This window comes from Coturnix japonica, chromosome 13, assembly GCF_054131305.1.
Source record: "Coturnix japonica strain WE chromosome 13, WE-NBRP24, whole genome shotgun sequence".
In the NCBI taxonomy this organism is placed as follows: domain Eukaryota; kingdom Metazoa; phylum Chordata; class Aves; order Galliformes; family Phasianidae; genus Coturnix; species Coturnix japonica.
This window is the reverse complement of record NC_140675.1, coordinates 13305515-13318896: the sequence shown is the minus strand read 5'-3', so window position 1 is coordinate 13318896 and position 13382 is coordinate 13305515. Positions and strand designations below refer to the sequence as shown.

The 13382-nt window shown below is 45.0% G+C and overlaps 1 protein-coding gene across 2 annotated transcripts; it reads right to left on the bottom strand.

Annotated features, from left to right (window-relative positions):
• Nucleotides 1–2771: 2771 nt before the first annotated feature.
• C1QTNF8 (C1q and TNF related 8) lies at nt 2772–11618 on the bottom strand. 2 transcript variants are annotated; one of them, XM_015877024.3, is made up of 3 exons: nt 11301–11618; nt 5120–5357; nt 2772–4469 (listed from the first exon to the last, which is right to left on the bottom strand). In XM_015877024.3, exons 2-3 carry the CDS (start codon nt 5346–5348, stop codon nt 3922–3924), a joined length of 777 nt encoding a protein of 258 aa, XP_015732510.1. In that variant the 5' UTR covers nt 5349–5357; nt 11301–11618; the 3' UTR covers nt 2772–3921. The 2 variants fall into 2 exon arrangements, with proteins under 2 accessions (XP_015732510.1, XP_015732509.1); XM_015877023.3 differs by lacking the exon at nt 11301–11618 and adding an exon at nt 9442–9762.
• Between the last annotated feature and the right edge of the window lie 1764 nt (nt 11619–13382).

Sequence of the window (13382 nt, the reverse complement as noted above, 5' to 3'; positions counted from 1 at the left end):
AAGTTAACAGAATTTTTTGCCATGCCTGTGAGTGTGAGGATCCTTTCCTGCTTTATGCTTGCAGAGGTTTGTACCAAAAGCAAACCATAGAGTAATTGCGTAGCTGAGCAAGGGCTCTGCAGAAATCCTACAAACATGATGCTTCATTTGGTGCAATCATGTAACAAAGGGGAAAGAATGAGTCTGTTTAGAAGTCACCAGATAAACTCAATAGGGCAGATACAGCCCCAGAAGTTACTGAGCTGCACTGCAGGATTTCCTCTGTGTGGGTTTGGGACACTGGGAATTGCAGCTGGAGCTTCTGCCTGAGGGGTTTTTTAGTAGGAATTACTTTCTGTGGCTTTTTTGGAGTTTCATTAGGCTGAAATGCTGAAACTTCAATCTGTAGAAGAGGAAGGTTAAAGAGACACTGAGCAGCAATCTGGTTTGTTCCTCTGTCCTGAGGCAGAGCTGCTCTTATCGTTCCCAGCAGATCCTGGGATGGAGCACTTGTCTTCCCTGCAGCAGCTGCCACCTGCAGACTTTGTGTCTCCTTGAAGGGTTTGTTCCTAATGCTGACCATAAATCTTGTTCCATCCCCAGGTCATTCGCTTGCTCTCCCCATTCATCACCTTCTCAGTAGAAGGAGAGATGCTGACCCAGCGTGCTCCTCCGTGTGAGGTGCTGCTCTGGGGCTCTGATGCTGAGGACATGAAGGAGAGGATGATGTTACATGAGTTTATCTCCATGCTATTACCAAGGACTGGGTTAAAAGGTGCAAACACAAGACAGCTTTGAGGTCAGAAAACAAGAGGAAAGGTATGTTGTCATCTTCTGTTTTCATCTTCCCATACCAGGAAAAGGAGATTCCTGGGAGTAGCCAATCTGGCCCATTATCTGCTGCTGCAGAAGGCTCTGGTTCTGCCCTTACAGGCCTTCTGTAATTCCCTCTGCTGAAGCCACACAGGCTACATCTTCCATAAGATCTCTGGGGGGACAAGAGCTGGAGCTTTGAGTAAAACACACCTGAGTTGGATGATGGTGGCTGAGGCAGTTTTGTCAGTTCTCATTTTGTTTATTTCTCTCAGAAGAAAAGGCGAACAGAAAGCCTGACCGATTCCTGATGGTTATTTCCAAGTGTGAAATTTAAGGCAAATTAAAGATAAAGCAGAAATTGCCCTATTTCTTTATCGTTTGGTTTTGAGCACTTAACTCTTATTTTTTTCTTTTCCCCCCCTCTTCAAATGAGAACTGAAAAAGCTTTTTTGTCAAATTGTCGTGGATTGCTGGAAGGATTTAAATTCCATTCCAACAAAGAGGCCCTGGCAGGCTGCCTGTATGCTGATGAGCAGCTCTAAAATATTTGTGCTTTGGATTTGGCTCATTAAGCTGCTCTAAATGGGGACGCTTGTCCCAGCCCTTGAAGTTGAAAAATGGAGGGATGTATTCCGAATGCGGCATAGGGATGTTTTTCCATATCTCTCTTTTTTTCAGGTTTTTCCTTTATTTTGTTTCCTCCCAAGATCTTGACAGGCTCAGACTGTAAGTTCGGCGATAATAAGAATGACTAATTTGAATAATGTGTGCAAACCAATAACTTTTTTCATTATTTGCAAGGCTATTCCGCACCAGCAACCAATGTGGCTTTAATGACTTGCCTGCCTATGGTGCTGGCATATATCAGTCAAGAGCATTTTGAATGCATCCTATCAGGGCTTCAGTTAAGTATTACAGAGGAACATGTGTACAGATAAATGGATTTTTTTTGCTTCCTTCCTGGTAGAAAGCAACTTTTCCCCAATCAGTGTGCATTGAACATCAGCGTGCTCTAGGGGTGTTTTTCCCAGTGCTGGATTAGGTGCTGTCAATAACTCCAGTAGGTTGTGACATTTTAAAAAGGCTGGATCATATATTTTTTTCCCCTTTAATTAAAGTCAGTGCAGCAAACAGTGGATGGGGTGAGCTGGAGGTGTGCAGAGACACTCAATATGCAGGGGATGTTAGAAAACCCCAGTGGATTATTCCAGCTCCACTGCAGGTTGTGGCTTTCTGCAGCTGCAAAGTCGAGGTGGGGAGTGGTGCAGGAGGAGGGACAAAGGGCGAAAAGGTGGTAATGATTGGGGGAAAAAGTGAATGCCTTCAGTGAGTGCAGTAGGAAAGGCTTCTGCTAGCACGTGTGTTTGCTCGGGGCTGGCACCTCTCTGTCAGTGCTCTCAGCACTAAGTGGTGTGCTGCAAACAAGCAATGCAGCCATTAGGGCTTTTACCATCACCCTAATGGAAGCTGCTGATTAGGAAGCTTTTTTAGAAGGAGTGGGGGGGAGGAAAAAAAGAAAGGGAAGGCTGTCGGTGGCAGCAGGGATGTCTGACAGCAGGACATGGGGGGTCTGTGTGAGACACCCTTGGGACAGATTTTAAAGCTCAACAACTTTCCCACTTTTCTTGCTGAGGGTTTCAGCAGGCTGTGCTGGAAGTGGGAGCAGATGTGATCTTTCAAGGCTGATAAACCATTTTTCATCATGTGTTTACTTGCAGATATGCTACTTAAAAATTCTGATCTTTGCTAAAATTGAGACCTCAGAAAGATTTGGTATTTATTGAATTTCGGCATCCTGATATTCATCTGAGAGCACCTTCTGACCAGCAAAGGAGAATCAAAGGTTTCAGTCTAGTTTCTGGAGTCCTTTGGTGCTTAAGTGAAAGTGCCACCTGAGGTGCTGATGTAGAACTGAGTGTTCAGTTGGTGCTTTTAGCCCTGTACTGTGAAAAGCATATGGAAAGAAACAAAACAAGTGCATTCAAAGCAATCTGTTTATTTCAGCTACTTTTTTGAACAGGTGTGGGTAGGTGAGGCACAGCAGTGAAGCAATTTGTCTTCATGTATCCTTCATACAAACGGCTCAAGGTGCAAACAGGAGGGGATGGGCAAGGAATGAGGTTTCTTACTGCTGTGTGCACCTCTCCATTTTGATGTGAAGCTAAAATTCCCTGTAATATCACTGCTGGCAGCGAAGCACCTTTTTTCCTCCTGGTTTTCTCTTCCAGTTACCAGAGGTGAGAGTGCCAAAGGCAGTAATTAATGCCGTGCTCTTGTCTGGGAGGTTCCAGCTTGGCAGTGAGCACTCACAAACAGGATCCTAAGGCAGTACCCACTGTTTTCCTTAAAAGTGGAAATGCCCATGATACCCAGGTGTTGTGCAACAAGTTTTGTTAGTAATATAGCAGTCTAGCAAAGTTAGGGCATGTGGCTGCAGCTGTACTTAAAACTATGCCTCTGAGAAAGTTTTCTGGGTCAGTACACTGCTCTGTATGTAATTCTAGCACCTTGCTCTCAGAATGTGGTACTGTATGAAATGGAACTGAAATGTGATTCAGGGTAATTGTACTGCACAAAATATTAACACTGTGTGTTCTTGCCCACCTGAGTGAAGCAGGCATGGTTTGGGTACCAGCAGAAAGGAGGCAATACTATGCCCTGCTATAAGTGCTGTGGTAGATATGTTCCTTAATTAGCACCTGGATAACAGGTATTTGAAGATGACCCTTAGATCTAATCAAAATGTCTTGTTGAGCTATTCAGTCTCCCCACATTCCTTCTAATCCCTACAGTCCTGTCTTTTCCAAGGAAAAGCAGAGATTAATTTTGTTGCTACCAACTTGGCAGACTCTTCAAGAGTGTTCCTGGGGATCCTGCAGAACTGGGACCTTCTGTGCTTTGTTTCCAGGGCATGCTAAGGGTTAAAGCCTTTTGTGGTCATAGCTTGCAGCACATTGAAGCTCCATCACCTCCATTTGCAAGTGTCCCTTGCATGGACACAAAGCCACCAGGAGGCTGCCTGCTGAAGTCCTTCCAAGCAGAGCTAGATGTGCGTTTCTAAAAGGGAAGACATTAATGCATCAGAAAAACCCCTGCCAAAGCTCTGAGCCTGAAGCTGAGGAACAGCTACTCTACAGCTGGCTTGATTAAATGGCCATTGAAGATGATGTAAACATCAGACTCCTCACTATAGATGGCATTTTCTCGCTCCCGTTTGAACATCCTCACCCAGACCTCATCTCCTTCCTGCAGGTCCAGCATCAGGCTCTGGCTCTGCATGATGCTCCGGTCGCTGGGCTGGGCATAGAGGATGACCATCTCCTTCTCGTTCTTCATCAGGTGCAGGTAGGTCTCCTTGAAGTTCCAAGTGTGGACATTGAGGCTGAAGTAGTAGATTCCTGGCACGTAGCAGTAGAACTTCCCTGAGAACATGTTGAAGTGCTTGTAAAGGTTCACAAATTCGGTGTCGAAAATGACTTGCTGGAAGTAGTCTGAGCTATGCAAGGGCTTTCTGCGACCCACTGAGAAGGCAGCATAGAGCTGCTTGCATGAGTGACCTTGGGGGCCAGGCTGACCTTTCTGGCCCTTCCGTCCATTGAAGCCACGTAGCCCTCTCTCTCCTTCCTTCCCAGCTGCTCCAGGGTGCCCTTTTTCTCCCATTTCTCCCTTCTCACCTGCAAACATAAAAGAAAACAGAAGATGTCAGGCACCATCACCCTCTTTATTCTCATGCCAGGTGAAAGCCTGGTCTTATGGAATTCACAGTACCGATGCACAGAATAGTGAAGTAGTGAAACTCCATTACCTGATGACCAGATCATTTACACTGATCAAGATGAATGCACAGCTCCTCCATGCACAGCTTAGGGCAAGAAAAAAAGAATTGGCTAAATATTTGGCTTAAGTCTGATTTGGTCCATGGGCAGGCTTTGTCTGGGTCTGCATGTCTCTACTCATAGCACTCCCTGACATATCTCCTATATTGTATGCTTAATTATTAATGTCTTACTTTGTAAGACAAAGCATATGAAACAGAAAAAGCGAGTGAGGATTTCCACTTGTTCTTTATTCCTTATTCTGAGGAATAATTTTTGGATTACTTTTGTGTCTGCTTTTTATTATGATATAACTTGAGCTCTCAGTGATTCCATCTTCTGATGGGTTAGAGCCTCTTGTCACTGTGAACACACAGCCTGTGCCATGTCACTCCCTGGGTAAATAAATCAGATGAGTTTCTCAGTGTAGGAAAGAGCAGAACCTGCCAGATGAAGATATGCAAACAAGATGGAGGAAGGATGTTATGACCACGGTCACCTCTACCCACCTTTGAGGATGGTGATGTCTATGGTTGGCTGCACTTTGGGTACCGAGGTAGCAGGATCACTGCTCATCCTTGTGTACCGTGAGGAGATGATGGAGATGGGCTGCTCTGAGGGCCCGCAGCATCGCACACATGACAGGCGTCGTGTCTCCCGTCTTGGCAGGTCCTGCTCCGCCATGGAGCTGGGGATGGACACCAGGAGCAGCAGCAGGAGCACGGCGCTCATCTTCATCCAAGCCAGCTGGAGCAGGCAAAGAACAAACAATTAACATGATGATTCGGATCAGAGCCACTGATGGGCCATCTGCTAATGTTGCCGCAAGGTGCTTTTCTGATTAATTATTAGCTTATCTTGTAGTGGCACTAGGAGACTCCAGGTAGGAAGGGTTCCCCACAGTGTACTGTTTACAAGCAATGGAGAAGGCAATCCTCATCCTGCATTACTTATGGTTGAAATGTCTTTCAAGAGACAACACATAAAAGCAGGAAAGAAAAAGCACGTTTTGAGATTAGAAGTGAAGCCTGAGGTCCTTAAAGGTGCAGCAAGCACTGCTCAAGCTGCTGGCACTGTCTGGCTGGGGTTGGAATTGCCCTTGCAAAAGGTGCTGGGTGAAAAGTGTTATTAAATAACTGCTTCTTGTTTTGCTGTCCTGAAAAAATGAAAAATCAGATGCAGAAAATGAAACTTCATAGAAATATTTATCTGATTTTTTTTTTTTTTTTTTGAGAAAAGTTCGGACTTAAAAAGTAAAAGCGTTTCTCTTTTTAGATGGTTTCCTAACCTTTTGCTGGTAATCTTTCTGACATGACCAGCCAAGTGGTTTGTGGTTTGACTATGTCCATTTGCTTTTCTTAGCATAGTTCCTCTGTGCATTGCCTATTTTTATTTTCCAGTGTGCAGAACAGAGAGCCAAATAGCTGCAGCAGGCATGGACCAAACTGGGGCTTGTTCTGCACAAACAGTAGCTTGAGAACATCTGCGTTTTCAGCTGATATTGGCAAGCCCCAAAGGCCCTGAATACTGGATAAAATGAACAGGCAGCAAAGGTTTCTGGTGGTAGCTGGTGAGTTTTGCTTTGAGCTCCCCTCTACCCTCCATCTATGAAGGGAATGGAGCCAGTGGAAGGCAAATGGCTCCTCATACCATGCATAATTATCATCATTCTGCTCACTGCAGTGGTATCTCAGACAGGTTTTGGAATGATGCCTTTTTTGGACCTTATCCAAAGTCCAATTAGTGAGATGGACTCTCACTGACCTCAGGCTGGGAACAGCTCGTAGAGCACCTCTTCTACCAGCTCTAATTCCTGGAATAGGTGGGGATGGCAATACCTAGAAATCCTTGCTTTCAGAAATGGAACAATGAGTGTTTTGCTGAGGAAGAGAAGGTATCTACCCATGAGTTACACAAAGGCTTCACTGGGCACACCATGGACTAGTCAAAAAAATACAGGAAAAAAGTGATTAGTTTGAGGCAAGGAAACTCGACTGTACAGTCATTGCAGGGAGATGTTTTCTTTCAGTTCTTACCTGCCCCGAAAGAGCTGTCATTCACACCTTTTATTACTTGGTGTAATCCAGCTCCCTGGAAACTAGATGAATACTTATTAGCAGCAGTATAATAACTTTGCTTCTGACATCAGTGGAAGTTCTTTCATCAAACCTGTCATAACTTGAAATGATCTTTCTATTTGTAATTGTACCTTATTCTAGGTACAAGTCTGAGGGATTAATGCTCTTTTGTATCAGCGTTCAGGGCCTGAATTCTCATTTTCATTAAGTCCTTTTTAATTTTCATTCAGTCTTTAAGCCATCTTTGTGCTGCCAACCAGGACCAGAAATGCAATGTGAGCCTAAATGGATAGCATATCGTAAATAAGCAGCCTGTATGTGACTGGAATACAATAGCTTGCACTATAGGAGAAGGTCTGGGGTCTGAGTAATGTTTTTGGGGTCTCCTTTGCAGTGATTAAAGCCTGTGCATATATTATATGGAATGGTCTAAGGAAGACCGCATATTCACTCAGAGACCCAGACAAATGGGGCCAACGTATCCTCCATTGGACTAAAAGCTATTTAGTCCTTGGGACTGCAGGTAGTCAATAATCTGGGGATAAAGTCTAAGGCATTTTGAGGCATTTGATTACATTAGCTGAACATTAAAAGTGGAGGACATAATTGCTCATAATACCTTCGCGAAGGAGAAAGAGCATTCATTAAGAGGAGTATTCATAATGGGTGGCAGGCAGAGGCTTCATAAATATGAAGGAATCACTTCTACGTTTTTATAGGCCATTATTCTCCTTAAGATGAATGAAGTTCCTATTTTTAGACATGGCTTAAGGAAGAGAAGTTGGAGTGAAAAATCAGTGTTCAGGTTGTGCACCTTTTACATTACTATAATCCAAGCACCCATTGAGGAAATCGTGGCCATTTGCATGATTCATGAAGAACAATTACTCAAGTTATTGGCGAGGAAATTGCATTCAGAAAATGGAGCCAAGCAGGCACAAATCCAGTCAATTCAGGGCATCCTGAACTGACACCCAGAGCCTCACACACATTTTCCTTCATGATTTTACATTCCCAAGCAGCTCGATCTTCTGGAAATGGTGTCAGATGTGCGTTTGGGGCCAAGCTAATTTTTTTTGTGTGCATGTATGTGTCACTGTCCTCCCTACTGAATACAGAAACACGTATTTGGTTGCAAAATATCTGATCAGTTGAAGCTTTAGTGATGTGTGCAAATAAACAGAGTTTCAGTTTTTACAGTTTGCTTATAACAGTCAAGTGAGGAGTGGAGGAGTAAAACATGAACAAAGTGGAAGGAGGGGGGTAGTCTGGGAAGGTTGAAAGAATGAAGAAGCCAGTGGTATGGGGTTCAGGTTGAAAGACATCCAACTTTAAACTGGAGGAATGAAGTGTGTAGCAGGAAAGGAAATAAATTATAACAATTTTCATGTCAATCTGAAGAGGAAAAAAAAGAGATTATTTGGGCTAAATTTTGGAGGAGAAGCAAACACAGTTCTTATGATGGTAGGGAAGTCAAACCTGATACCATAAAGAAAAGATATAAAGAGGGAAGATAGAGCTCAGCACTTGAGATCTATGAGGCAAAGTGAGCTGCTGTTTTTAGCTACTGGATAATTATTTTGATTTCATTTTGTCAAACGTGGCAATGGTGGATTTGACACTTATCCCCTTCAGAATGCAGTGAGCAAGGAACTCAGTGCTGCTCTGCTCCAGGGAAAACTCTTCTGCTGGCTTTGGAAACTTTAGGGTCCATAAATGTTTCATCTGGACATAAGAGGAGGTTCTTAGCCCTTCCTTTCTCATATAGATGACTCCAGTTCAGCTTCTTTGGCTCTTCTTTGAGCTTGAGTTTGTATTGAAGCGGTTGATGGATAAATGATTTTGAAACATTTCCAATGCAAATCTTGTGACATTCAGAAAAATATGAACTCTTTGGATGTTTCTGATGCTTTCTGCAGAATACCTGGGGAGTAGGGACCTCATTGTGAGGCCGGGCATCCAGCTAGTTCAGGTGCAGTACGTAATGCTAAGATAAATGATCTCAGTCTCCTCCAAATGCTCCCAAGTCTCCCTGCTGAGTGGACAGACCAGTTTACAACACACCATATAACCCAACAGGCATTTTATTTACGCCTTAAAACTACTGGTTTTCCCACAACACCTGTCATTCCTGGTGTCTACCAGCTTAGAAAAGCAAATTCCTTCCATGCAAAGCTTTAGGGATGCCACAAATGTTTGTGAGGGAAGGACAAAAACCATTTGTTTTTATTCTGGGAGTTAAATGAGGTGATGCTTTCTACCTGTGTGCAACTTCTTATTTAAATATATTTGCTTGGCACTGAGAGCACCATGATTGATTTCTCGGTTCATGATTGAGTTTAATCTCACAGCTCAAAGTAGTAGCTTATGTATGAGATGCATTTGCTCATGCAAAGCTTTTTTAATGATGCTGTATTCCTGAAGAATTTTAACACTTCCATATAAAGCATCACACCTGGGCAACAGCAAGGACAAAAAAATCCCATTATATCTGCATAAATAGCTTACTTGCTCTGTACATGGGGAAAAAACAAAAGGAAACAAAGTTGGGGTCTGAATCAAAGGGATCTCCCCCGTATTAGCAATGTGGGGTCAGCAGAGTCCAAACCATGATGGGTCACCATGAGTTCTGGAAGCAGCCCCTATGGGATCTATTAGGCTTATTCTATTACAGGCTAGTGGTACAGATCTGCATTAACCCACTGCAGAGCCCTGTTTTCAATAGCACAAGTGTGGGTACATTATGTCCTTACCTTGCAGGGGTGCTTGGAGATTAAATCCCAGCCATCACTGTGCTGAGCTCATGCACTGCAGCAGCAAGAGTTCATGAGGCAGAAATCATTCCTGGATCCTGGAGCAGCACTTTAAATTTTTGCTAACGTTTTACTTCCTGTTATTGCTATGGCTTCACTTGGAAAAGCAATCTATGACCGTCTTTGCTCTGAATTCACTGTACATGGGACAACGCCAGCCACTGCCCATTTTAATTCGTGATAAATCCCAGCCAAAAACCCATGAGGGCGGTTAAGATTAAAACCCTACTTGCGCCGCAGGGATGGAAAACACATGGATGTGTCAGCTTCAGGCCTTGGCACCATTCCAGAGGCAGAAATTATTCAGCTTCTGCTTTTTTTCTTTACCTTTTGTCTCCTTGCACACCCTGAGCTCCTTGCTGCTCCAGCCTGCCTCGCATTGTCAGCAGCAGGAAATGAAGCAGTGCTGAGGCCGCTCCTGTCTGGATGCTGGACTTCCTCTTGGAAATGATTTGTTTGAGATTCTTTTTATTTCCCTCTTCCCCGGGAGGATCTAAATTTTCTTCACGAGTCCAAAACTGTAGAGGAGCATCGATGCTGAGCACAGGGTGGTTCTGCTCCAACACAATACTGCAGAGATGGCCATCTCAAACTGGACTTTAGCAGCCCATGTGCAGCCATGGAGCGACTTGAAGTCTTGCAGATGAGAACATTTGGACCCTGAAGAGCAGCATGGCTTAAAAGTTTCCACTGTCAGCAGTGGTTTGCAGATGACCTTGTTAACGCCCTCTTGTCTGCAGTGTTTATACATTGCGCTGGGGTGAAGAGGGGTTGGGAGCAATGCTGGGGACTGCTCGAGCCCTGGGAGCTGGCTGGGAATGGAGGCACAGGCAGGATCTGGCCGAGAGGCCCAGGAATGCTATCTGCATCTGCAATTTGCTGTGGCCACTGGGATGTTTGGTCAGAGTTTGTAGATTTTCTGGGTAGTTTTATTTTTGGATGAACTTTGGCATGTGGATGAAGTCTCTGATGTCCCTGCCCAGGAGGAGCTGTTCTAGCTGTGATGCCCACAGGAACACTATCACTCCCACTGATGTGCAGCAGCATCCTGTGGGGTGACCATGTTGCCACGCACATAGAAAGAGGTGAGGATCCCAAGTAAAACCCCTCTCCTGTTGCTGCACAAACCCAGGCCCAGGGAATTCCATGGATTTAATGTGGGTGCTCTGCAAGTGCCCTAAGGGGAAAAGGTGTGCCTGTGTGGAAATGGATGGGAATACGTGGGCACCACCATCTTTGCATGGTACCAAACTACAGGCAGCTATCACCCATCACAAAGAGGCAGCAAAATGATTTTTTCTGGCTCCAAAACAAACGCCCATCCCAATACAAGCCCAGACAGTGATTCAGCCCCTGCTGCTGCCACACCAGCCCTCTTGCACTGAAATCATTTGCAGGGCAGCTTCTCCCATGGAGCGAAGAGCACTGGTGAGGTGAAAGGCATCAAGGCTCCTTCACCTATCATAGTTGAAAGGCACATTCCTGGGCATGGTTCTGCTCCATCCTGCCCAGGCTGCAGCCCCATCCTGAGCACAACCAGACCTGGCAGTGCTGCTGCAGCTGAGGGTGGGTGTGAAAGCAAGCAGCACTAGCAGAAACAAACTACAGCCGGTGCAGCAGTAACCTGGCCTCATGCTTCTTTCTCCTGCCGTTGTGAAGCAGAAGAGAGGAAGCAGTGTGGGCAGAGACCACCTCTTGCTATGACTCACCCACACAACCTGCTTCTGCAGGGTGGGAATGCTTTGTTCCCCATAGCAATAGTATTTTTCTCCCATCATATTCAGACCCATTTAACTTACCTTGTGACTCAGAACCCTGTCTCTTACTTTCCTTGCTGTTGCTTAGCAGGATGCATAATATGAAAGCTGCCGTTCAGTCAGGTTCTTCAGTCCTCGGCAGCTGCTGCAGCTTCCTAGCTGGAGTCCAAATGAAACACTGAAAGTTCGTCCTGCTCCTTATGAAATCCAGCAGCTCGCTTGTTTGCAAAAGCTATTTTTTTTTCCCTTGGTTCTTTGCTTGCATCAACTTGTGCTGAGTTTCTGTGCTTTTGTCCTGCTACGGTTTCCCTACAACGCTCAGCCAGTCTGTCTGTCTGCTCGCACGATGCCTCACACAATGATGGAAATGAAGACCAACAAAAATTGTGAAAGGGGAAAAAAAAAAAAAACCACAGACCCAAAACCACATTCAATGTTCCAGCCAAAGGAGAAAGTACTGGGATCACATGGAAATAATTTTTCTTTTGGAGATTTCAGCATCATTTTGGGCAGGAGAAAGGAGGAAGAAAAATACACAGTGAAAGCTCAGGCATCTGTACAGCTCTTTTCCATAGAAGTAGATTTAGGGACCATCTCAGGAAGGTGATATGTGGCAGCAGCACCTTCCCAGTGCAAAAGTATCCTGGTTTCTCTCCCTGCCTGGGGTCTGGGGGATAAAGCCTGATGCCAAACCACCCGTGCTGGGATGCAATGAGTTCCAGCATCCTAGGAATGAGAAAGGAAGGAAAGCTACTAGAGCACATTTGTGGCTTTATTTAAAGCCAGAAAAAAAAAATGCGAGTGCAAAAAATAATGCAAGCTCTGCCATCATTCCAGCAGTAAAGCTTCAGAAGAAAAGCAGCTCCTTTGATCACTCTGAGAACACTGGGAGAGAAAAGGTGTATTTTGTCCTCTCTCAGTGCCCTTTCTCCGCTTCAGGTCACATCTCAGTGCTTTAATATCCCTCCCCTGCTGTCCTGGCCAGACTACAATGCTTGGACCCCTCACCATGAGGGCTTTACCCCATACCTTGACCAGGTTATGCTTCTTTTTGTCACATTGCCTGTCCCCAATTGCTCAGAGCTGTGGTCAGAGGCAGAGAAACAGACATCGTGCTGGAAAAGGGGTTTTGGACATTTTTATTTTCTTTTTATAGGCAATGATAGCATTTAAAGATGTAGGGTGGATCTGGGTGATGTAATGGAGAATGCAAATTGTTTACAGATGACTTAAGCCAGGAATGTTTTCATATCAGCAGTGGTAGATGAAACTAACAGGTGATTAAAACAGACTGCAGCACTAGTTTTCTATTAATTCACAAATCTGCAATCAAGGGGACAGTGAGGAGGACCAAAGGTTGATGGGGAGAAAGCGCTGATGCTGTACCACAGGGAAGAGTTACAGACCAGTGCTGTGCTCAGAGGCTTCGTCAGTGAAACACTGAGGTTTGCTGCTGTCCCAGCCTGAACCCAAGCAGTGTCCAGCTCTCCATGAGTCACCTCCAGCTCCGTGCTCCTCCAGGCTGCCTGGAGCACTTCCTGCTCTTGTCCTTCTCTCCCCCCATTCCCACCTCCATCCCATCCCTGTCCTCATTCACTTCCCCATCTCCATCCCTGTCCTCAGCCCCATCCTTCTCCCTGTTGCCATCATCTCCATCCCTATTGCCATCCTCTCCCTGCAGGAGCAGGCTGTGCCCGGCACAACCCAATGGGGAATGGTCACGCAGAGGGGAGCATGTGGTTGCAGCCTTTCAAAAGCAGCCAGGAAAAGAAAACTCTTACTCATTTTTTTGGAGGGACCTTAAAGCACCTCAAATAAAAGAAATAGCTTTGCTTCACACATGCCAACCAAAAGCTTGCTGTTATATATATATTTCTTTTTCTTGTGGTGAATTGGTAACTGTAGTACAGAGGTTGATTTTCCCTATTTTTCTTAAAGAAACAGAGCTTGAAATTAACACTGGAAGGAGCATGGTGCTCCACTTGGCTGTGTTGGCTCTCCTTGAAGCAACCCCTGCAGCCCCACTTCTGGGGGCTGTTGCTGACTGCTTCCTTCTTGCTTGGTCCCACAAGATCATCTGGGCTGCAGAAACAAATATTCTACATTTACATACTGTGTCATTGT